At 32.5% G+C, this 27,406-nt stretch overlaps 2 protein-coding genes across 3 annotated transcripts in view; both read left to right on the top strand.

Annotated features, from left to right (window-relative positions):
• The window catches only part of LOC123708153 (opsin, ultraviolet-sensitive-like), a 37,061-nt gene extending 13,463 nt beyond the window's left edge, over nt 1-23,598 (top strand). Inside the window, exons 1-3 of one of the 2 annotated variants that reach the window (XM_045658703.1) lie at nt 20,362-20,462; nt 20,576-20,706; nt 21,972-23,598. In XM_045658703.1, coding sequence (XP_045514659.1) covers nt 20,431-20,462; nt 20,576-20,706; nt 21,972-22,984 — 1,176 coding nt within the window. In that variant the 5' untranslated portion in view covers nt 20,362-20,430 and the 3' untranslated portion in view covers nt 22,985-23,598. Of the gene's footprint in view, nt 1-20,361; nt 20,463-20,575; nt 20,707-21,971 lie in introns of those variants that run through there. The other variant, XM_045658695.1, reaches the window with a different exon arrangement.
• A 658-nt stretch (nt 23,599-24,256) lies between these two features.
• On the top strand, nt 24,257-26,388 carry LOC123708202 (methionyl-tRNA formyltransferase, mitochondrial). Its single transcript, XM_045658782.1, has 5 exons — nt 24,257-24,449; nt 24,518-24,724; nt 24,829-24,962; nt 25,318-25,485; nt 25,784-26,388. Exons 1-5 carry the CDS (start codon nt 24,283-24,285, stop codon nt 26,152-26,154), a joined length of 1,047 nt encoding a protein of 348 aa, XP_045514738.1. The 5' UTR covers nt 24,257-24,282; the 3' UTR covers nt 26,155-26,388.
• The last annotated feature ends 1,018 nt before the right edge of the window (nt 26,389-27,406 follow it).

Raw genomic sequence — 27,406 nt, 5'->3', positions numbered from 1 at the left:
TGGATATGTCACAAGTATAGTAACAATAAAAAAGGCCGATTATTTTCAAACGTTGAATATACAGTTTAGATTTGTTACATACATTTTTTTTTCTTGTTACTCGATGACCTAACTTCCTTGAGTACCATCGGAACCCCTTCACGGTTAAAGGCTCCAGCTATTTCCAAATAACTCTATCCGTGGCTTTCATTCATCATTCACTTCCCGCTAACGTTTATATATCTTCTTCTTCTTCTTCCTTTTGGTTCTTTTCATATAGTCCACCCTTTGTCTGTGCATCTTGCTATAGTACATAGTATGTTGTTTTAAAAAATAATAAAAAATCTAAAAAGCGTGATAATTTCAGTTGTAGGTTGCTGTAGATATGTTCATATATATGTTAAGTGAAACACTTTGAAGTTGGGTGTCAACTAGCTACGATCGTGGAAAATAAGAGCTTATAACTAACATAAAATTAGGAATGTGAGGTTAAGACGCTAACAAAAACTAACTTAAGGCAAGTTGAGGTTTCTTAAATCTAAGTGACGCTCCTAGATAAGTGTCTTCTCTGTGATCTTTTCAGACATTATCGGAAACAAGAATGTGTACAATTTATGAGTGTGGGAAAAGCTAAAGGGCTCATTTTGGCTTCAAGTCGTTAATTTTTCTTAAATAAGTGAAAAAATTGCCAATTTTCGTCATAGAGGCATACCTCTAGAGCATAGCTCTGCTAAGAGAAAGGGAAGAGATCTGGCCTAGGCTTTGGTTGTGTTGACTAGACATCTAATAGATCTAATAGAATCCGTGGAAGTTCCCATGTTAGTACAACATGTTTTATTTTAAATTTATTAAAAAGTTCGAAAATGCTCATTATTTTGTTCTCTCTCAGTCTGCTTAATTTTTTTAAAAGTAAACCTTTAGATTTTTGGATTTAAATGATAAGAAACAATTGAATCAGTTGTTTTAATTAGAGCTTATTTATCGAATCGATAAGCAATGATCGGAAATCTGGTAGAACATTTAAAGATAAAAAAATCTGGACTTAAAAGTGCAGAACTCTTACTGAACACTATCAGGAACTATAGAACTAATTGTGTTTGCTGCCAGAACTCTATTTTTTGTGCTCTGCTGGTAAATGCTCTGCAAACATCACAGAAACCTTCAAGTTTACGACGATTGCTTACATTTCGTTTACGCTTCTGAATACATGTAACTTAACTAATGTTAGGCTACATAACTGGCGTTCGGTTAAAAATCTGTCAATTTACTAGGCATATGAAAACAAGTTAATTATTACTTTTACACAAACATAGCAAATACTTTCTGAGATTTCTCAAATCGATTGAGTAGAACTGACAAGAACTACGTGCTTCCTATTAAACGCCAAGTGTTTCGCCATCACACAACATGTTTAAGCAATTCATCTTAATAAACGATGTATAAAAACATTCTGCCACTCGCTAGTATTATTATTTCCACTGAAACCTAAACTGTAAGGTGAACGTGAACGTAAATAGGTTACGTTCACAATAACATCAATATCTTTAAGTCAACGAAAATGGATAACTGCCGAAGTAGACATGGGGAGGTATTGTTTATGCCAAACATTTATCTGGAAAAACAACTTTTGCACGGCAATAAAGGTTTATAATAATTTACCATTCAGACTAGAGTTTTTAATAATCGACTTAATACTAATTTGAAATAAATTTATTGTTCTATTAATAATCATTTAACAAGCTCGAGCGGTGAAGGAAAACATCGTGAGGATACCGGCTTGCCCTAGACCCAAAAAGTCGACGGCGTGCATCAGGCACAGAAGGCTGATCACATACTTGCCTATTCGGTTAAAAAATGATCACAAAACAGGTACAGAAACCTGAGGCCTAGACTGAAAAAGGTTGTACCTCCATTGATTTATTTATTTGGGTGAAACATAATTAATAATAATTTGATAACGTTATAATATATTTTAATAATGTGATGATGTTGTGATTAAATAATGTAAGAATTGACTATAGTGATTTATGTAATGGAATATGTAACTTCTTTTTCAAATTCTAGATTTTCACGTCCTTATATGTGGCAGTATATGCGAAGTTTACATTGTACCACTATAATATTTTTGTACCATATTCTTGCAAATAAATTATTATCAACTCTAGAGGCCTCTCCCAGCCTCGCCAGTATTAGATACTCTATGTTGATCAGGGATAATGTAGCAATACAATGGGGAAAGTATTTGTAATCGGTTCGATTGATTTTGAGTTTATTCGGTATTATATTATAGAGTAAACATACAAATATTTAATCTATATAATATCGGTATGGCAAAGATATTATCTGCGTATTTATATTAGTCTTATAGGATAAGCCATAATTAAACTAAGATATGAGAAAATGTTACGTTCGTCAAGTAATTTGCTGGAAGTTCGTTTGGGGCTGAAGTTTGAATTGACGGTCGTAAGAAAGTACGACAACTTTCCGCTCTCAGAACTTGATTACTATAGATGCTTAAGACCGTTCTTTGCCTGACTCCATACAAATTGAACATTTATTGAAACATACTGGATTTTCAGGCCTTTGTTAAGTTTACACACTTTTACGAATTTTAATGGCAATTAACATACATTTCTTGTACACGGATTAATCGTTAACATAAGTTTATTCATTTTCTACTTGACTGTACTATACTATAGTTTTCCTATACATTTTAATTAAATTGTTAAAAAAAGATGCTTCCTGATCTCCTCAAGAGATTCCTGAAAAGATAAAGCATTTTCAAAACCAGTTCAGTTCTATTATATCTTTTAGTACGATTCGCGGACTATAGAACATATTTTATGCTAATTTTCGACTATGAATTTAACAATAAATATTTTAAATAATTTTCGTTGTTAGTTTTAAGTTAACTTGTGTGTAGAGAGATTAATGTATTTAAATTAAATAAGAACTCTTTCTGTATTGAAAAGGAGAGCGGAGGAGGAGCTCCGGACCTGCCAGTATATTAAAAATTACTTCATAGCGAAAACGAAGAATTGCCGTATTGTTAGAAAAGAAAAATGTAGGTATATATAAGTGTGACCTAAATATACAAATAGAACAACAATTTATTACATTTCTTTTCGAAACCATACCCATCGCATGTATATGCGAAGTTGAGTTTGATTAAACAATCGTATTGTGCCGAAAAATATCCCAATCATGATTTATTCAACGCAATTGTAAAAATGTACTTCAATATAACATGATATTTTGACGAAATTAAAGCACTAATTTTTAAAGAGAGAGTTTGTGGCAAATAGATGTTTAGTTTGAGCATCAGTCTCTTTTGGATCTCATACTGGTTTCTACACAGTGTCTTCCCTACTAGCTAGTATTAAATAAACACCTGTAAGAAATCCAATGGTTCCAGCCAGGGTTCAAACACATGACCTCAGGATTAAGAACTTAATCACCGCCTAACCGCTGTCCTTCGTAAATTTGAACAATAAAGTGTCGCATATTGTAGTTAATTAAATGGAATTGATGAATGTCGATAACACTCAAACAATATCCACATCTGCACTGTAATTAACTTCGGTATTAATTTGTTTCAGTGCTTGTAAAATAGAGGTTTCGTTCCTTCCACATAGTACTTACTACTTTAATTATATAGCTACTTAGTACTAGCTAGATAATTGGCGTTGTAGACCACTGGTGTTTTTTCCATTCATATTACTTAAATGTATCAAATAGTATTTGTTACAATAATTATAAATTAAAGCGGTGAATCTGAATATCTCCATAGGCACGTGGTCGATACCAATTGTGTCCAGGAGTCGTCATCAACACGACTGGCCGATTGAAACGTAAATATATAAAAGAGTTTTCAGATTGCCCGAATAACGGGTGGCCGATGAGACAAAAAAGTCCTGGAATGGCCGCCTCCCATTAGGAAGGCATTGGATGAAACCGCAGGGAACCGTTTGTACTGGGAATTTAATTTTCCATATCCATAGCTGGAAAGATTTAATACCGAAACAAATTGTCTAGATTCGATTTCCTGTGATAAATTAAAAAATAATATTGTAACTTGTACAAAGACGGTACCGATAATGAAAATGTTACGTAAATATATATTTTAAAGTTAATTAAGCGTTTTGGGATAAGTTTATGACAAGGGTTCGTTTATTAATTTGTTAAAGTATCTTAATATTTTTATACTGCACAAATGTATTGAAGACTTCAATATTGTATAAATTTCTCACAACTCCTCTGGTTACGCCTCTAGCTTTCGTGGTATTTTAAGTGTCCATGGGTGTTAGCACTTAACACAGAGTCTTAGCCGTTTTCCTACGGTCATATATACTACTCATTGATGAGGTTATAAATCGAAACACTAGTCTTAAAATACCCAAGGCTACAAGTCTGTTGCACAGATCCCCGTCAACAAAGACTTTGCGCTTACTGAATCATGGCTTTGACACTATCGACATATTTATGTGTTCGCATATTAAATTTATTATTTTTAGTATAAATTAGTTGTACTGATTTGAACTTTTGTGAATGAATAAATGAAATCACATACGCCGAAATATAAAGCTTTCCTATGGCTCATTGGGATGGAAGAAGATTTGGTACGAGCATTGTGTTTGTGCATGGCGACAGAACATATTATGAAGATCACAAAAAGGTTTTTACCCAATTCGGTATTGTCTCCCGAGAATCATGTTTTATCTGAAAAGAGCTCAAACCAAGAAAGTACTTGGCTAATTTGTTCGTTTTTTGTACATATAATTAGAAACTGAGGAACATATATACTTAATTTAAGTTCAAGTGTAAGCCAAAGCCTTTCAATAAATTAACAAATTATTTCGTAAACTTTGATACGGTTAAAACAAACTCTGAGTTTCGAAAGTTTGTTGTTGTTTATTTTCCACAACATGCGTGTGTGGCTTTTAAAACTATAAACGTAGCCGCCGTAGGTCCCAAAAAGCAATTGCTTTTGTAAATTTACATATTAAATACCTAATTAACCTAAAGATTATTTAATTAGTTATTTATGCTAATATTTGTTTGGTTGGTTGAATGCCCTAATCCGCCGAGAACGTTAAAAACTAAACCTTATTGAGAGCTTACGTTTCTCTCGTTGGGTAGGTTCCATGATACCTCATTTTTAAAGCTTTTTTTAGTCTCACCTTATAGTTATTATATAGAACATTGCCATCAGATAACTTTTGACATCATTTGATGAAGCTACGAGAAACAGCTAGTTGGCCTAGTGGCTTCAGCATGCGACTCTCATCCCTTAGGTCGTAGGTTCGATCCCCGGCTGTGCACCAATGGATTTTCTTTCTATGTGCGCATTTAACATTAGCTCGAACGAACGGGAACGAAGGAAAACATCGTGGGGAAGCCGGTTTGCATTAGACCAAAGAGTCGACGGCGTACGTCAGGCACAGAAGGCTGATCACCTACTTGCTTATTCGATTTAAAAAAAATTATCATGAAACACATACAGAAATCTGAGGCCCAGACCTAAAAAGGTTGTAGTCGCATTGGTGTATTTTTTTAAAAAGGAATTCTATACTATGGTACTTTTCTATTTCAACCAATTATTATAACTATAATCTACAATTAAATCACGATAATATATATAAATATTACGATTGTATCTGTTTCATGATGATTTGTCTAATCTAATAGGCAAGGTCATCAGCCTCCTTTGTATGACAGAAGCCATCGACTTTTTGAGCCTAAGGCAAGCCGGTTTCCTCACGATGTTTTCCTTCACCTGTTGAATGTTAAATACGCACATAGACAGAAATTCCATTGGTGAGCAACTATAAATGTAGTGCTATATCCAGTTCTTTAATGACTCTTAATAATAGTAACTTTTTAATATCTTAAATATGCTAGATTAAGGCCCCATTTGGAGAAAAAAAAAATGCTCTTTTATCCAGAAGATAGGAGGCAATATTCCAATGCTTTAAATTACTACTACTTATCATCTTTTCTCTCCAGATTTGGTCCCCAGCGACTTTTTCCTGTTATCAGACCCCATGCTCGCTGGGTTATCGCCGACACTGTAGTCTATTTTGAGGCTAAAGACAAATCGTACTAGGAAAATAGTATCGAAAAATTAAGACCGCTATAATCGTTGAATCTCTCTCAAAGGCAATAATATTGATTAATCAAATCAAATCCTTTAATATAAATAATTTCTATGTTAGCCTACAAATTCAGTCCACCTAACACAGTGGGTTCAAAGCTAAAACATGTAAAACGTGACCCTTTAGATCATTTAAAAGCTAAATAGAACGATTTACCAATTATGTAAATCCCACTATGAGTACAAAACTCATTAAACTTACGTAAATGTATATATTTCTTTTACAATAATGTTTTTATTTTAAAAGGCTTACCTGATCTATTAATTCATATAGGTAACACAATGTACACTTATGAACGTCAAAAAAAGAAATGTATCTGAAATGCTGATGAAATGAACTGGCAATAAAATCTCTGCTACTAAGTTTTCCTGGAGCTGCAACCATTACACCATGTCCCACATGACATCTTAAGATTTTAATGAAAATAAAATAAATAAAAAAAGATTTGTCCTCTATCATCAGGAGGCATGGTGAAATAGGAGCACGCACTTACATTCTCGTGGGAACATCACGCAAATACAGAATATGCAACGATGGTATAAAATTTGTATTATATTTATAACTGTTACATATTAACATAGACTACACACACATGCATATATCGAACACACAAATATACAGTATTTATAATATTTTTAACCTACGTAATATTAAATAATGTGTAAATAGAAAATTGAAACAAATTCAGTAACTTTTTTCTTTCTTAGATTCCAATCCTTATTCATGTTATTGTAATTTTTGAGTGTAACCAAGCGTTGTAATAATAAGTTAGTATAAATGTCGGTAGTAATATTAACAAAATATCACTGAAAAAATTAATTCGTGGTGTGCGCTTGCGTTTAGTTCCAAAAACGATTGTGGACCCCTGTCCATTTTCTCTATACACAAAGTATGATATGTAAATGATCTAATTTTATATTTTAGATTTTCAATTGGTACTACATCTCTACTAATGACTAAATGGCAAGGATTGCTGCCTAATATACAATATACAATTGAATCTAATTGAAAATAATGGGGTTAAAACTGTTATTCACATATACTATATGAACAAATAAATTCTAATACAGCTTATAAAAATATATCTATGATACATACGAATATTCTTTCACAAAGAAAAGGATTTGCAAGTTTCCCACGCTTAATCCCACAAAACACAATTAGACATCTCTTTTCTTATGAAACTTGACCTATATCCTCTGAACGAAATATAATAATACAGAGAGGTTTGTTGAAATCGCTATTTATTTAACTAATCTAGTTAAAGAAGAGATATACACGAACATAGTTTTATACAGATTGACTCCTGGTTATAGATATTCTCTGAGGTACGACCGTTCAGATACATATTGCAAAAAAATTTTCAATCGTATTATTTTCTTTCTGGAATTGGTTACATTTTCTCCTTGAAATTAACCGTCGTAATATACATTATGTGCATAAACCACTTAACAAAGTGATAGTGATGTATTGGATGCACGTCCTTTCGACTATATTGCACTTTATAAAGAATTTTGTTCTCCAACGTATCTCCGACAGCTCAACGTTATTTATAGGCACAATAAATTACTTGTTTAAACTATTAAGCTCTATTTTACTCAGTCGTTTAAATTGCATCGACTTGCACTTCTTACGGTGTCGTCTACTGTTAAATTCCGTGATTAACACAGCGTATATTACGCTAATTCACAGATAATCACAATTCAAAGATGCAAAGTACCTTGCTTCTTATCTTATTATTTATTATATTATATCTTTTATTTATATTTATTTTATTTATTATTTTGATACAGATCAAAACCAAGCAATTGAATCTTTAAACATAGAACGCGCAAATCAGCTCGCTTCGGAGGTGAGTTTAAAATTTGACTTGTATTTTAAAATGTCTACTTGTGTCCTCGATGGAAGCTCGATTGAAGCAGGCGGTAAATAATAAACGGCTCAAATGTAAGAGACTTTCCTCGAACTTTGAGTTTTTTCTCTTTGTAGTACTGTTCTGTTCAACGGGCCAAGTGCTTGGTGCTAACTAAAGCTTTAAGTTGGTGCCTGATCGATAGTGCCGGTGACCCCAGAGCTGGTACTTTCCTCAACGAATAAGTATCGCAATAAAGCGCGAAAATGCTGCCACAGGGACCAAACTTTTGACTATAAATTTGTTTTAAGTTTCTACAAATAATTATTTATCACTTTGTTAATCATTCCACGAACGAATATATCCAACTCCGGATAATCTGTTATAATAGCAAAAAAATCGAATGAGGGCTGGCTGAACTTCCAGATTGGTTTGGCAGACGGAATTTGGAAAATTTAGCTAATTTTAAACATTGGGAATGATTAAGGGCCGGCCTTTAATTTATTGAATAATATACCCTTTGGATTATTTCACACTCATCTGTACCTTTAGACCAATAACATTGTAATGAAATTCGTATATGTCATCAATAGACGAACGTGAAAGTCAGGCCGCAACTTAAATCAAGCTAAAAAATCCTTGCCATTAATGCTTAAAAATAATTGAATGTAATCTAATTGAATTATAATGATAGCCTTTAATTCAGATACATTTACATTTAAACACATTTCAATCCTCTTCTAGTGTATCTGGATTTATATTATTGGCAAAGGCCTCCTCAAAATCCCGCCCTGCCTCTCTCCACTTTGCCACTCTCTGCTATGTGGTGCCTCCTGTGCTGTCTACCCACCTTCTAAGTTGTCTTCCTCTTTTTCGTTTGCTGTACCTTGGGCACCAGTTTAGTAGATTTTTGCACCACTTTTCTGTACCTCTTGTATTGTTTATTTCCTTTCTGGAATTGGTTATTACTTTATAATTTTCTTCTATTGTATCTTATGATAATGACCTGATTGTACGTGTTCCGTCCGGTAGTGGAGAAGCTGGCTACCTGACACTCAGGTCTCCTGTTACAGAGAGTCTCTCACATACACTTTCAAATGTTATCATCTTAGTTTAATCACAATACCATTGTATGTAAGAGAAGAAATAAAGATTATTTATTATTATTATTACTTTGATTTTTTCGACATTCATTCAAGACCGAAAATCTAATTGAATATACACTTATAATAAGGAAAGGTTCGATTACTTGCTCGAATAGGCTACAAAACTAAACTCAATTTCAAATTAATTTCACCATTAAAACCTTAACCCTTTTAAACACAAGCTACATAATAATATAAACAGCCATTGGGCCTGCCAGTCAGTGGTTAGACTTGTCGAAGATACTTCATTTAGCTTGTAGGAAGACTAAACCATACTTTCTCCACAGAAAAACTCAAAAGTCATCATATATCTATTAGGTTGTTCTTTGACACAGTTCTAAAACATTACAAAGTATATATGACGATCGTAAACAATAAAGCTCGTTGTCAGAATCGTGTCTATGTCTAAATTTATATTATAATAGTTTAATAACTGCGAAGTAGTATGATAGGTACGCAACAACCATTTAAGGTATCAGATTTCAGGATTCAGATGATTTCAGGAAACAGATATCTGTTTTATGATCATTTTTCCATCTAATAGGCAAGTAGATAATACTGCTGTGCCTGTCACACGCTATCATCTGTTTCGGTGGTGACTAGGGCAAGCCGGTTTCCTCACGATATTTTCGAATCGATTGCCGAGGATCGAAGCTCAGGGATGAGAGTCGCATGCTGAAGCCACACTGCTTTATTACCTAAAACACATTTCAATGAATAACTGTTCCCACAAAATATCACCAAGTAAAAAAGAGCTTACACAGAAACACACAAACATACTTGAAATAAAAAAGACATGCCATGCACTGGTGGCTTCTTATACGATATCAAAAACCTCTTCATTATCTCAGAAAAAACAAAATTCAAACAAAGTGCGTCCAATTATAATCGTACAGGAATATCTTTACCTTTTACACACATAAATAAAGAATAATATTTTTTTACCTCAAGAAAATAAACGAAATTCAATTTGATTCCCCTATAACGATATTGTATATTTTGGATAACACTTTACCTCATTATTGAGAGATAAAAGTAAGTTGATAAGCTTTACATCGATATATTCGGCACACAATAATTTTATGGAGGTAGGCAGGCTATATAGCGCGCAATAGAGACATCGGCAGACCAAAAATTATATTTATATACGCCGCCGATGACACAGCGAAGGATTTGAGGAGCCCTACAGGAATGTCTGGCTGTCTTGCCTTTGCCATACGGGAACATGAGGAAACTAGCTTTTCTTAGGATAATAAAAAATAATAACATTAAATCCTTTATTCATGATAAATAGGTTGTGGCAATATTTATATACTGCTAGTCACACTAAGTAGTGTTAACTTGATGTCGGTAGTATATGGAATTACATCAGTTGGGCACTTTTGTTTACACTTTTCTTCACTGATTCAATATTCACTTTAAAATTATAGTAATTAACCCGGGTGCGCAAGTGCAGCTTGTTTTTATATCCATTTCCCTGCTTCGACACGATCCCCACCGGGCTGACTATGACGTCAGTTCCGTAAAAGCACAGAGTAAGTAAACTGAACAACTGTGACACATGCGCTCTTACCTTAATAGCATGACTATATTTCTTTAACTAAAATTAGCAGGGTTTATATGATTAAAAAGCTAACAATAGTGTGGATAAAACAATTATTCCGTGGTTACCTATTTAAAACAGTTTTTTGACAAACGTTTAGTGTTACAACTAATAAACACAAGTCTTATAAGATCATCAACATCAAGTATATTGTGAATGATTGAGTGTGTGAATGGGTGACTGCGTGTGTATTAAAGAGTGTAGCTAAGAGTTGTAATAAGCGTGTGCTGTATCTGTGATAGTTTTGGCACACAGTACGTAGTAATGATCCAATGTTACAACGTATAATTTATCCAGAGAACTGAAGTTTTTATGTGCTTAAAAAACAATCGTTTGTAAAGTATACATAGTTGTAAATAGATTATAAAAAAGATAGTTTTATCAGTCAATGTATTATCTCTAATTACATATAATAACAACGTACATATTAGATACTTAAGAATAAATTTGCTAATTTTAGATTCCTCCCATCTAGCGTGCATGGAAGTGCTTACCATCTTCCCCAGGGAGATCCCCAATTCATTTGCGGGATAATCTATCTAATCATTATACACCCAAGCTTTATTTAGAAAAGTTTAACAAATATTATAAATTCTAAAAACAAGTAAGAAATTGGGATAAATATAAAATGCTTTGGACATGATAGGTCATATCATCCATTAATAATAATTATTACTAAAGACTAATAATTTTGTTTAAAAAAACCTTGTATCTCAAACGAAATTTGATGGTCGTTTCCTGATCAAGATAAGTCAGAACTGAACTCATTTTAACCGTCATCTACATCCATTAATGTCGGAATGTAAAATGTTTTGTGAAGTTAAATTACTATCGACTGAGATTATTTATAAAAGATCAATTAACATCTTAATAGGCGCAAAAAAATAATGAAAATTTATAAATTCATTACAATAACACGAAATACCACCTGTGTATCCTATACGTCCGTCGTTCTCTTAACTGAGCGTTTCTTAAGGCAGTTTACCACCCGTGGTACCAGCTGCCCACTGAATTATTTCCGAACCAATTCGACTAAGGGTCCTTTAAAGAAAAAGCGGCAACGCACTTGCGGGCCTTCTTGCTCGTATGGCTACGACCCTAGATGACCTAGGCCGCCCAAAAAGATCAGTCATCGCAGCCCATGGACACCCATTTCAGTGGGTGCGTTGCCAGTGCTAGGAGGACTTTAAAACGCCCATTTTATATCAAACTAAGCATATTTTGCTACATATAAGTAACTAAACATTAACTATCAACTATATTATTTATTACTGCGTCTATTTACCTCTCGCTCTAGATGTCACTTAACATTTATTTGCATAATTATTCATCTATTCGACAAGATTGTTGTTTATTCTATCCATGAATAGATTATTCCTCTTCGTTCTACCTCACACATCATGTATGCAGCTAACCTGCAGTGTACATGTTTTTTTTATATAACAGGGGCAAACAAGGGTGCACCTAATGTAAAGTGATAATGCCGCTCATGGACACTCTCACAGCCCTAAGGCGGTTGGTACGCTCTGATCTTAAAAGATTTAGGTCGTAAGTTTCTGAACGCAAGCATATATATTTGACAGCCATTATATATATTGGCTGTATATAATATATAATTATCTTTTTTCATTACTGAAATTATTTTTTTCAATATAAAATATGCCTTTATCCGAACTTTGTACTTTGTTGGACATATCTTTTGAATTCAAACCTTTTGTTAAACGCCCTTTGATTTGAAGGGAGAGATTATCGTATCGACGGGACTAATTAAATGTTTGAGAGTTACAAAACCCATGTACACTTTGTATTGGAATATTAGTTTCGTCAAATTTCTTATGTTCCAGAAATTAATGAAAATGAGGCAAACTGTTCTCGAATTATCAGTGTTCGAACACATCCGACTTTTTTTTAATATATGGCATCACAATTTTGCTAGCTGGACCACAGCCAGCCATCAAAACGGATGACAATATATGTCAAATATAAGAATTGCATAAAAACCTGAAGGAAAGTTATTTAACCACGACGAATAACTATGTCTATTCAGTTGAGAAGGCCAGCCTTGATCATTGCCATAGGGGACAACTTTCTTATTACTTTTAACTTTTGTGAATGTAGAAAGATTGTACTTTCGCCTAAAAAAGAAATTTAATTTCTCCAGAAACTTATCGACCAGGGTGCTTTTTAATTTAAGTTTTTATTTGCGTCCATTTATTAACATTTTATTCTATCTAAAAGTATTAGAACAAGATGATTCTAAGTGATATGTGGAACCTGTTGCCTGAACCAGTTGCCAACCTATTTCCGAACCAATTCGACTTAGGGTCGTTCAAGAAGTTCCTTGCTTTCTGGAAATATGGGCAGGCGGTATCACTGAACATCAGATGAGCCTCCTGCCTTCTTGTTTTATAAAAGAAAACCTAAGTCTATTGAGAATGATTTTGTTTTGAATGTTACAACGAACAGTGTGTTTCATAGTTTCTCACTTCTGGGCTGAAGGGTTTGGATAGTTTAGCACGCGTTATTTAACGAACGTAGCCGAGACGCATTAAGGAAATTATTTATATTCTTCAACCCAGAATGTGATTTTAAAACAGTTGTATTTCAACATGAGAATGAACCTGTTTGTTGTGTACTCCACTCGAACACTCATCAAGCTACATTTTCCCACTAGCTCTGGTAGTTGTCTAGACTATTCACCGGAGATCGATAGGTCCTGACCGGAGATTTGTGAAGATTATGGTGATAGTAGTGATTTAAAAACGGACTTGGAGAAATTTAATGCGCAGGTAAAAGTTGTTTATTTTTTTTAAACATACTCTAACGAATGATAGAAAATGAGATCTTTGTCTGCAGAAATGTGAAGATTTCGGCTGTCACACAATACCCAGTTTATGTCAGCACTCCTTGTTTGTTCAATGAGAGGAAAAGAATAAGATGTGATAAAGACCTTTCACAAACATCGACACTTGTCATGCTGGTAATCAATTATCCCTGAAAACTTACATTGGAAAAGATTTTTCTTTAATGACGGTTTAAGAGTAAATAAAATATAAGAACATTTTTATGTACATGGGAAACTTAATATATACGAACGAGATACACGTCGAGACAGCCGTCCTAATTTGAGTCTACTAGTTTCATTCTGATATGTATCTTTAATACCCTTTTGAATTAGTAAAAACGCGCTAATATTACGATAGTTTAGACGGTAATTGATTAAATAGTTGCACATCCTCATACTTAATAGACTTCTTCTGGACAAATTTGTACGACTGTGATAAATACTTAGTACATTAAGTTCAATATTTTTTAAGGTGTAACAAATTGACTAGCTTAAAATAAAATCTGAACATGTCGTATATTCTCAAAGTTATTCATGCCTTTAATACTTACGCTCCATTTTTTAAGTACGTAAGACTATAGTCAGACCCTGTATTTGTATCAGAATGTCATGATGTCAGAAAGTATAAAATTCAGGTTTAAAATACCAAGTTTGCACTTTGCAGTTTGCAGTTTTCTTCAAACTTTATAAATAAGAATATAATGCAAGAACAAGAAACGCATTATTCAAAGTATATAACTGTTATAATAGGTCTATACATTATAGATTATACCAATTTAAATTAATAAATGAATAATTCGATTTAATTATTATACATAAATGTAGCACATCGGATCGAATCAGCAATGACCTTGGCTTGATCCTTTGACGCTGCATATATAAATGAGTGTTCCGAAGAACTTTTCGGATACTAACAAAATATCATTTGACGTCAATATTAAACACTTTTGGGCGGGCACCATTACATTGTAGAACCTGAAAGCTGCCATTCCAGGTATTTTCGAACCGATACGAATTAGGGCCCTTCAAGAGAAGAGAGTTGCGGCGGTAAACACTTAACCTGTGCTTGTTAGACTCTTGTCCCATAATGTTTTTTATTAAAGTAACAGCTTTAATAAAAATGATACCTTTAGATACACGGCCTAGCCTAGTAAAATATTGTGTATGCCTTTGTTTTAATAAAGATATGTATCTGAAAATAGGCAACAAATTCTGTTAATCTGCGTTTAACGAGGAAAGTTATTTTCTTGCTATAACGGCACTTGAAAACTATATCTTCACTGTATGTGGATAGGAAAAATCTGACTTCGTAATTACTAACTAAAAATTACAGCGCTCGCAGGACCGAGAAATTGTTGGTATTTTACTTGTATTTATATATTATCCGAAACAAATAAACTCATAACCTATAATCCACATACTAAATAATGAGTTACTCGCATCTAGACTGTTCAGCCCAGCAAAGAAAGTCAGATTTACGGTTAAATTATTCACAAATGGATCAACTTGCATAATCATCTAGGGTGTCTTTTATATTATGAAAATATACACTCTTGTTTGTACTTACCAAGATTTGTACTACCACCACTAATTAATTAACGAAACGCACTTACAAGCCCCGTGATATTGATTAGATCCAAATTATTAACCCATTAAAACTTAATATTTATATCAAATAATATTTAATGTTATGAACTTATTTTCAAAGACAATATTTATGTTATAAAATTTTAAAGTAAATAAATTTGGTGCGGCATTGAAAGACGTATTTTGTTGCAAACGTCTCTTCAGATAATATTTTCGCACTCGGCTGTGTGGAAAGATTATTATTTTATTTGAAATTAATAATACATGTAATAAATCAAGTTCGAAACATTAAATTAAACCAAATTTAAAAGGTTTGGTCCCTGTGGCATTACCTTGCTGTATTGCGATACTTATTCGTTAAGGAAAGCACCAGCTCTGTGGTCCCCTGTAATATCTACCAAACAACTTCTTTAATTAGCGTCTGCACTTGAACCCCACGACCTAAGAGTCTCTACTCCAAAGGGAACAAAATCATACTAATTATACATTTTGATTATCATTATACCATGTAGGTTAAGAATGTTGTAAACGCTGTATATTTGTGTGTTGGAAACATATCTGTTTAGTTCGGATTATATATCTTTAAACTTTTCCTTATTAATTATAAAACCAAAATAAACAGCTAAAAAACTGTCGTGATGTTAATATTTAAAATATAAACATTATACAAATGTGTTTCGCTTTAAAAGTGTTTAAACAGTAAAAAAAACAGGGATGGATGCATAGAAATATAAAAAATAGTACATATTTAAATAATTTATAATGTATACAATCGGTATTTTACGGTACGTACTAAAATACTTTTATGCGTCATAATTAAGATAAAAACAGGATATACAGCGGGCTTAGGAAAGTTTTCATATCCTGATCCCATACATCATAATAAATCTTAATTTAGAACAATAACATCTTTTCATGCACTAGAATTGATGAATCTTTTTCACTAAAAAATATTTGTAATACTTGCACACACACACTTTAGGGGGTCAGTCTAATTCCAAAATGACGGCATTTCGGACAATGCGTCCGCCATCTTGATTTGTATGAATTGCCATTCCTCGAACACTCCAATTTATTTCGAACCAAAATCATTGTAATCCATGCGTAAACAAGTATGTGTAATTTATTATTATTGTGAAGAGATAAATGTTGTTTTGAAGGAAGAAACGCGCGCTTGATATTACGATGTATTTCGTTTAGCATATTGAGTTTACTTTTACTATTTGTTGTGCGTACTAATATTAAATTTCGAGAATATAAGAAAAATAATTCTCTATTTATTCATTTGATATTAATTTATGACGGTTGTATATACCTGCTTTATCTTTCTGTTCGTAACTATTCAAACAAGTAAAAACTGTTTTCTGCCTATATTATTTCGTAAAACTTCCGCCATATCTTATAAGTACACTTGGCACGGTCGTCAATAACAGGTTCGTTCGTAATTTACTTTTTTAAGTGAAACATCTTTATCTGCATTGGAAAAATATTTACCGTCACATTTTTCAATAAAAACTAAGCGATTGTCAATGTGATTAAACTTTACAGAATATAAAGTTTAAAAAAATGCTTTTATTATCATAGATATTAATACAAATAATACAATTACTTCATTTTACCTCATTACTACTAAGTTTATTACAGAATTTCATTAATTGTAATACAATTATTACTATCATTGTTATCGTTATTATATATTTTTGTTATTAAGAACAATAACAAGATGACTCGTAACGGAAAAATGTGACGGTAAAATTTTATCCAACGCCAATAAAGAAGTTTAACTTCAATTAATTATTATTTTAATTTGAACCTTAACGGTTTTTGAGTAATTGGGAATAATTGCCGGAGGTTGAGCCACTAAAACCTTAACATTGTTTTATTGTCATTAATGCAACGTGGAATGCTCCAATTGTAATTAAAACATTCATTGGGCGTAACTCAAGGAGTAACACAGGCTTCATATAAAAAGTTAAAAATGGTTTAGCTAGCTGTATGTAATTATACACGCTATTTTATACCTAAAAATAAAAATGGATTGTTTATAATGAATAAACACATTTTTATGTTTTTTTTTTTATAATTATCCACATCCAATGCGACTTCTTAATAAGCGTACTCAATACTAACTTCTCAATAGTACTAATTAACTTGTATGTTATACCTGTGACCATCGTTTGATAGCTATAATAGTTTATTTTTTAATTGTTTGTAATTTACATACCTCGTATTGATTCACAAGTTTATTTTAATTTATGAATTTTATATTTCAACTTCACCAAATAGAATCAATTGATCACAGGTTTAAATACTTGAAAATTATTATTATTATTATTTAGACGATTACTGTCTTTTTCTCCTTTAGAACCAAAGTAATAATTAGAAATGCAGTTCTTAGCAATTTTTGGCAACAACGCAGTACTCGACACACTTAGTATAAGTATTATAAATTCCTTCGTTCCTCTCTACACATCGTCGCATTCGATAGAACTACTAAGAAAAGCAGTGGGCCTATTCTCTTCTATGACATTTTCGTGCATTTTCACCGCATCTTCAGGGTCGTAAAGCGAATACCTCGGATTTTATCTTTAGTTTTTGGGAATAAATTAAAGTCGCTGGGCGCCAGGTCAGGACTGTATGGTAGATGACTCATTATCTCGACAGATCGACACCATAGTCAAATATTCAGCAGTACGTTTTGCGGGGTGCGCTGAAGTATTGTCGTGGTGAAGAAGGATCATGTTTCGAGGGTGCTGCTGTCGAATTTTTTCCGAGAGAATAGCCAAACTACTGCAGTAACTGTCCTTCCACATTCTAGCACAACTGTCGCGAAATAACCTTTCCGACCAAGTAATGAGGCAATGGTCTTTTTTCCTTGACTTCTTCCTTTCCATAGTTCTCTTACCATAGTTGGCAGATCCTCGAAAGGAAACACCCACTGATTGTCTTTTCGTTTCGGGTTAGTAGCAATATATCCAGCTTTTATCACCTGTGACGATGTCAAATACAGCATTTGAGTCACCGCCGTTGAACTTATGTAACATTTAGCGACACCAGTCCATGCGAAGGTGTTTCTGGTCATTGGTTAAAGTAAGGGGAATCCATCTGATACAAAGCTTCATGACGCCTAAATGTTCGTGTAATATTTTTTGAACTTGACACATACCAATGCCTAGGCTTGCCCGTATCTGCTGATAGGTCACTCTCTATCTTCTTCTAGCATGCGTCGCACAGCACTTATGTTATCTTCAGTAGTCGCTGTTAAAGGACGTCCTTCACACGGATCATCATTGAGATTGCTACGTCCACGCTTAAACTCGTTAAACCAATTGTATATAGTGGCACGAGATGGGGCTTCATTTAAAAATGCTAATCGCAGCCTATAGCTTTATTGTTGAGTAAGCCCACAAAGAAAGTCATAATAAATCAATGACCGAAAATTTTCTCGCATTAGGTTAATTTTCAGGTGTAACAAGAGTTTAAGAGTTGCCGCCAATTCACAAAAACAAATGACAAACGAATGCAATGTACTACATTAGGTTACCAAAGAGTTCTAAAATTTAAATTCAAAAAAAGTTTTCATTGTTTCTGACTGGCCAGTTCTAAACATTTTCATTGTTACCCACATATACTTGGGCATAGTTAGGCAGAATACAAACACACTACAGTCCATACATATACAGACCTCTATCCACTAAGTTCACACTGCGTATGTAATTTTAAAATTCGTATTATCTTAGCGTGTTTAGCAATATATTGCTTTTAATAAAGTCTACACTAAAAACCTACATAAGACACTTTCCAGACACGATATTAAATTTAAATATACAGTCGGTTTTAACCCTGAATTTACGAACCTCAACATTGAAACCATTGAGTTTTTCATCGAAAGTTTATTTTATTCCTTTATTTACACTTCGTTGCATTACAATATAAAAATTGAACATAATTAATTGAAAAGGAGGGTTGCATAGTATGGAATATAAGAGATGGAGAACGTTTTTCTATATATAATTACTATATTTGTCATAAAGTAAAGTAATAAGAAAAAAAATCCTACCCGAAGTTAGCACGGCTGGATATTTTTATTCCTATAAATGGACTTTAATATATTTTTTCAGTAAACATATCATATATTACTCAGTGATGATGTAGCGTTCTTTATCATATAGTAGATAGAAACAAAACATATAATAAAACAAAGCGGAATCCAGTACGTATACGTTTTGATGTTTTGACTCTCTTCTGATTACAAAGGACATGATTGAAACGTGGCCGGATATTACTTAGAAACATCTTTTTCCTTTGTGTTGGAAAATTGTGATATTAAAGAGACAATTTTATTTTAAAAGAATATGACTGTATCACGATATAATAATTCAAGCACAATACACTTTTTAAGATCCCGAAACCCAGGTGCCTATACACTTGAGTCCCGCCTTGTTTCCAAACAATTTTTACATTTATTTTTTTATAAAGTAGGGGGCAAACGGGCAGGAGGCTCACCTGATGTTAAGTGATACCGCCGCCCATGGACACTCTCAATGCCAGAGGGCTCGCGAGTGCGTTGCCGGCCTTTTAAGAATTTCTTTTCTTGTAAGACCCTAAGTCGAACATTTCTGATGTGCTACCGCTAAATGTATATTATGAAGAAATTACTCAATATTTACTTTAATAATTGCTCTTAATCCATACCTGCAGGTGACGTAGGATTATGTTCTGCTTATCTACGATCTGTGCAGATCCGGAACGGACTGTGCTAAATAATATATTTCTTCATAAATTCTTCTCCCCTTTTTATTCCTTGCTTATTAAAAACGGCTTGCTTATTAATAAGGATATTTTATCCTTTATTTAAAGTGTCTAATGAATATATGTTTTTTATGATTTTTCATTAGAAAATAATAACCCATAATTTATGCCCTTCTACCAGAATTCCCAACAAAACAAACTCAACTTTCTGACAGCAATGTAGTCAATCAATAACATTTTATACTATACAATGCGACTCGATTTTCATTTATCATAGTTCATTCGAAAGGTATAATATGATAATAGTCCCCGTAGGTTCCCATAGCAACGTTTCAACTGCGCAGATGCTACTTATCTGTCAACTAATGAGGTCATATTTCTATAAGAAACGTTCTTCACAATATCTGTTGTCAACGCTCTACTTTGAAACCTATATAACTTCACTAATTAACTTTATATTCATTACTAAAATTAATAACGTTCTATGTGCCCACTTCGTTAATATTAACGTGATGTTTTACCAAGTTGCAACACATTATTTCAGGTTTTGAAAAAACAAAAGGGAAATAGAAATGGCAGCCACACTTACTTAAATATAATTCATTCAAAACACTTCAAAATGTATTTATATGGCTTTAACCGATTATTTATTTGTAGATGCCGATCTCTCCGCACACCAGGAAATATTTTGGTAGCCAACCTGGCCCTCAGTGACTTCATAATGCTGGCAAAAACACCAATATTTATTTTTAACTCATTCAATCTCGGACCAGCGTTGGGAAAAACAGGTACAATTTTCGGCTAAGTTGGCCATGGACATCACATGCACAGAATAATTATTATATGATAATATAACAGCGATTCCTATAAGAGTATTAAAAGTGTTCCAATTATTTTTAATTTTAAATAACAATTCTGACGTTTCCCGCGCTCGCTTTACATATAGCCCTTTCTTTAATCTTGACACAGAATAAAAATTCCGGCTCACAGAATAAAAGGTTTCATTTCCAGAGCTGACTGTTGTCATAGATTAATCTGTAAGTACTTAGACATCTTGAAGTTACATAAAGATACGTATAATTAATGTTTATATGTTAATTTATATCAATAAAATATATTAATTGTTATTGCGTTGTTGTCTTCTAATAACAACAACTTCTTTCTTTAACAATTCTCTAACAATATGGTTTATACTTCGGTTGATTTCATAGAAATTAATTGAATCCAGTCATTGTCAAATTTTATATTAAAAAAGTAAATTTATTGCTGAAAAAAAATTCACATCCATACACATAAAGAAAATACATATTATTTATTTACATCGTGCACTGTATGTTGTAGTATGAATTCTAAACAGTTTTTTTTGGTATGGAGCAGGACACGTTCATGTGTATGTATTATTCATTTATCTGTATCAGTCTAGATCTACTGTTAGCCTTCTACTCTTACGAATTATTGTTTGGCCAGCAATCGCGGCCAGCACGTGTGTTTCAGTAAGTGAGCTATATGTAGTTTACGCAGTGAAAACAAATAAAGTGTTAATGAGTTTTAACTTAATAGTATTAGTTAAATTTTAATTTAATTAAAAAAGTAATTTAATTAAACTTTCTACTTAGCTTCAGCTAATGTCTAATGTATTCACTATCACGTCTGTAAAGTCTAATGCATTTCCCAAGAAGACTTTAATAAACTATTCTAGATTCTAGTTAATTAATTATAACTTAAGCTTGCTTAATATATTATAAGTTTCAACTAAAAAAATATTCTAAAAACTTCAACTGTACTACCTTTGAGTTATCTTAAAAGACATCTTTCTCTCTCTCACACACTTTATTTATCTACTCACTTTATTAAAATTTCACGTCTAAATTATCCGGAATCAGTCTATTTATCATTAATCATAGGTTATAATCGATAGAATTTTCTCAAATGTGTTTTTTATTTGAGTCTAACTTAATCCAGCTTATTATTTACTAGAAGAGTTCCGAAGCGGAAATCAGTATATAATACTTTTTTAATCATATGAATTTTTTTATAACCTTAATTATTACAGGTTGCGTGTTCTACGGTTTCGTTGGAGGTTTAAGCGGCACAACATCAATTGCCACTCTTACAGCGATTGCTCTCGACCGATACTGGGCTGTTGTCTACCCCTTACAGCCCCTTCGAGCCCTCACTGCTATTCGAGCTCGCCTTTTCGCAATAGGCGCCTGGATCTACGCAGCCATTTTCTCAATAATCCCAGCTCTAGATATCGGTTATGGCCACTACGTTCCAGAAGGCTTTCTCACCAGCTGCAGCTTCGATTATCTCACAGATGAACTACCCCCACGCTACTTTATCTTTGTATTTTTCTGTGCTGCCTGGTTCTTCCCACTTTGCATCATATGCTTTTGCTACACCAGGATCCTACGCATCGTTGTTGGAACCAGAAATATGAATAACAAGAATCAAGAAGAAAAGATGTCTTCGAGACATGTCAAGGAACACACCAAACGGAAGGCGGAAATTAAACTAGCCGGTCTAGTCGTAGCGGTGATAGCTCTTTTCTTTATATCTTGGACACCATATGCAATAGTAACGCTGCTTGGTATATTTGGTCAGAAAGACGTGATAACACCAGGTGTATCCATGATACCAGCACTGTTCTGCAAAACTGCCGCATGTATTGACCCATTTATATATATCATTACTCATCCCAAATTTCGGAAGGAGCTACAGAAGATGCTATTTAAAGATAAGTCACGAAGAATGACAGGGACATTTAAGAGTGTTGCCTACTCCATGGAAACGACTAAGATGAATAGAGTTAGCAGAGATATGAGCGACACGGACGTTGAAGTAATCGAGATGAAAGACATTCCATATCATAATGATGCTAATGGACATCACATTAAAACGGTATCATCCAAAGTATCGAAGCGACAAGATTCACAAAAATCGGCAGGGAGTGTGAGTATGAAAAGCATTGAAGCGGGCGTAGTCAGCCCTCCCTCTTGGTACACCAAACCGCAGTTTTCAAGAGCCAAAAGTTTCAGCCGTATTTCGAATAAAAGTTCATGTTAATTTTCACAATAATAAAGTTAATACATATCTTAAATTAGGGAGTTTCCTCTAGATGCCAGATTAAAGTTATAGAATATAAAAAATGTTGATATTGCTATCGAGCGATATTTGTAGAAATCCTTTATCTGCACTTGAAATTTATTATAATCTTCAACTGTTTTATCCATATATGGTTTGCCCAGCATACAGGGAAAGACAAAGTATATAATGTATAGTATTAGTACTCATGATAAAAATACTTAATCGAGGTCACGAGTTTTATCTTACAATTAAGCAAATACACCGTGACTGTCGTTTTAGCAACGGAACAAAATTGTTCAAATTAAATTTTTGTATCAATATATGATAGTCTATTCAACCAGCTTACATAGATGTCAAATTTTTTAATATGGCTATATACGTTGTACTTAGAAAAAAAATTGCTGCTTTACAATGGGCTTTGTTAAGTAGATACACTGTAATTAGGTACTTGTTATACGTATTTGTAGATGTATATGTTAATTCTATTTTTATATTATAAACTATTTAGAATATGACTGTTGTTCAAATTGTTAGATGAAAGAATTCAATTATCAATGTAAGAGAGTATTTTTCTCAAATATTGTAATACATACGTATCTAAACACTGAAGAATAAAGTTAATCTATAAAACTGGTTTTTGTTTCATCACCGTTTATTTCACCTCAAAATGCAAAAGGACTTTCTTTTTATATTAGTGAAAATAGTTTTAACTCATTTCGTGCATGCTCGATTTGTAATAAACAAATTTTATAATGTGTTTATTTTTAAGCGTCTTTTTAAACGCAAAATAGTTAATACTATAATGTGTGAGAAACTACTAAACCGCTGGACTGACTTAAGAATTTTAATCTTGTCTTGGAATTTAAAAAAAAATGGCATTGTATCCATATAATAGCTTTTCAATTACTACAATATATGTAACCATTATTAATATATCTATCTCAAAATTACGTATATACTCTAGGTAATAATTAATTAAAGTCCGAAATAGCCTTCCAATACTGAAACCCAGGTCATGGCCACAAAGCTTTCGTCACTAGTAGTGGTGTTTGACGTGAAAGAGTTTACGAAATCAGTTGAGTAGTTTTTCATTTTATCAACTCACATTAAAATCACACTATGGGATAGGTTACTCATAGTTTGACACTTGACAGAGGAAAAGAGAACCTGGGTATGAAGCTTGTGGACACACAAATTACCTGTATACACAGGCGACACCTTATGTTGGCAGCAGCACGTAAATGTCAAAAACTGACGTTTGTGATCATTTAATTAAAATGACAATAAAAATAGCTAACCTTGCTTTACAGAAAACAAAATCTCTATTTTTCAAAGAAAAATGTACACAATTACGAAAATTTAGTATTAGAGCTCCTTATAATGTATTGTTTTTCGGTTCCGACGTAATTGGACTTAATAGCTTACGTAAAATTAATCTGTTAAGGTAAAGTAATCTAGCCTAATTTTTATATATTTATGACATGATATTAAAACGTATTAAAACTTTTACAGAAAAAGTGAAACGATAATCAAACGGTTAGATCTAGTAACGGCTAATAGCTCAAAAAATAAGAGTATTATTGAGAAATTTGCTGAAAAAGAAGATATAAGAGTACTGACCTGGCCCAACCTTAACATTCATGAAGCTGAATATGATATTGGTTTAATAGTGGCCTTTGGACATTTAATCCAGAAGGATGTTCTTGATAAATTTCCATTGTAAGTCACCAAGGCTGTTTCGTTAAAACAATTATGGCTCTCGAATATGTTAAATTACACAACCAATTTGTATAGGTGGTTGACTTTAAGGAAATAAATTTCAGAGGTATGGTGAATATACATCCAAGTTTATTACCAAGATGGAGAGGTGCTGCACCAATTATTCACACATTATTACATGGAGATGAAGTTGCAGGGGTATCTTTAATGAAAATTAAAGCTGATAAATTTGATGTAGGTAAGTACCACATATTAGAAGCTTGTATGTAATTACCTACACATACTTGTGTGTTTAATGACAGTCTTATATGAATCTTTGTAGTTAATATTTTTTATTAGTGTCCTGAATTTTGCAATAAGTAGTACTTGGTTCACTTATAGTTACTTATTCTTCAATTTGAACTCAATTATTGGAACTTAACTTAAGGAGATTTTTGGCAACTTTTGAAACTGAAATGTTAAAAAACCTTCAGAAATGTATGTATACAGTCAAGCCAACTTTAATATTTCATAGTTTTTTTATTAGTATTATTTATGTCTTTTTGTATTCAATGATCTAATATACATTTTTAAACAACACAATTACATTTCAGGTGAGATAATAAGTCAAAAAACTGTTCCAGTCCCTGAAGATATATTATTACCAGATCTGACACAGCAGCTTTCTGATATTGGTGCTGAGATGCTGGTAGAATGTTTAAGAACATTGCCAGATAGTCTAGATAATCTACAGCCACAATGCAGTGAAGGTGTTACATATGGTAACTACAAACATCTTTTAATTTAAAGTAACTTGTTAAATAGAAAACAAAAGTATGTATACCCATCCCATATTTTCAGAAAATATAGCTATTCAGTTCAGTATGTGGTTTGGAAAAGATTTCAATGAAGCATAAAATAGAGGCAATTTCTTTTTTCTCTAACACTCCATAAGAAACATTGTTCAATACTTACACATGCAATAAATAATATAGATTGTTTAAGAAATCTCTCCAAACTTAAACATCCTCTTTAAATTACTGTCCAAAGTCGTTTCTATAATATATTTTAATTTTTTAGCCAAAAAAATCAACAAAAGTATAAGTGAAGTAAAATGGTCAGAGATGACAGCAACTCAGGTCTACAACCTATATAGAGCCACATATAGCCTACATCCTCTAAAAACAACATTTAGGGGCAAGCCGATGAAATTATTCAACGCCTTTCTTATTAAAAACCAAACAGAGTATGAAAAAAAACCGATTGGATCTCTAGAATATTGTAAAAACACCGATGCAATACGAATATTATGTAAAGATAATAAATATGTATACTTTAAATCTCTTAGGATATTAGGCAAAAGAGAGATCACAGCTTTAGATTTTTATAATGGATATATAAAAAATGTTTCGTTAGATAAAAGAAAATTTGTTGTAAGTAGTACACATTAAAAAATGAAATAAAAAAAATAAACTGTCTTATTTATATAAATTAAATCATCATAAACAGAGTGAAAACTAATAAACTCCATTCTACTTACTAAACAGTATTCCCTACTTAAGATTGGGACATTAAGTTACTGAAAGAACTAGATCAAAATTAAATAATTATTAATAACTTGGATTTTTAAGTGGGTTGTAAAACTATGTAGGGCGTCGTGGAGTATATATATTAATAATACTTGACCAAATAGTTTTTTCAGATAGTCATATTTTTTTATGAATTAGTATGAAAATCTATAGCATTAAAGAAGAGTTTTGCAAAGAAAAGTTTTATTTTAAATAATGAAGAACACTATCCTATAACATTTACACGACATATATTAATATATAAATTATATTATAGAAGATAAAACATTTAATCTACATACAACAATGTCTAACAAATTTACATAAATAAATATACATATATGATATACTTAATATAGATAATACTTGTTTATATATAACAGATACTAAGATTTGGTAACTAGCTAATTTCCCAGCATCACTACTTGTGATACACTGAATCACACTGACCATGTTTAGGACTTGGTTTAAAATTATAACAATTTATTTTTTATTAAGTAGAAAATTACTACTAAAAGAATGAGCAAATTCTTCTTTTATAAGCTGACTGATTCTTATGATAATGAAATTAATTATTTGTATGGTACAATTAAACTATTACCTTTTCCAAAAACAGAGTATATACGGCCATATCATTTAGATATACAATATTATCACTTTGGGACGTGCAGACACGTATTAAAGTCTAATTTGATAACAATAAATTATAGATAAAATGGTTAAAAAGAAGTACCGTCATCTTCCTATTAACCTTAGAAAGAGAAAGAGAACGTAACGTTGGCAAAGGTTTTAGATACATTAATCATTGTCTTTTATATAATTTCCTAACTAATACGTAGTAGAAGTAAGAGCGAGCGTCAGGGTCACAAAGTAAAAGTAAGTAAAACCATACACTAATTTTTACCCCTAATTATTTCCTTTTTTATTGGAGTTTACTCCTTAAGAAACGATTTGAGTTATAAGGCCCGGTACGGAAATTTTATGAGGAGTAAAATCAAGTGTAATACGAAAAGATGAGGCGTTACGTAGAAAGAGACAAACATATATATCTGTAGGATTGAACGTGTAAAAGAATGATTCCATCTAAAATTGGATTTGTATAAATTGAACACAATTATTATTGTTATTATTATTA

Source organism: Pieris brassicae, chromosome 1, assembly GCF_905147105.1.
Source record: "Pieris brassicae chromosome 1, ilPieBrab1.1, whole genome shotgun sequence".
Taxonomy (NCBI): Eukaryota; Metazoa; Arthropoda; class Insecta; order Lepidoptera; family Pieridae; genus Pieris; species Pieris brassicae.
Note: the sequence above shows the minus strand (reverse complement) of the source record. Positions and strands in the feature narration are given on the sequence as shown.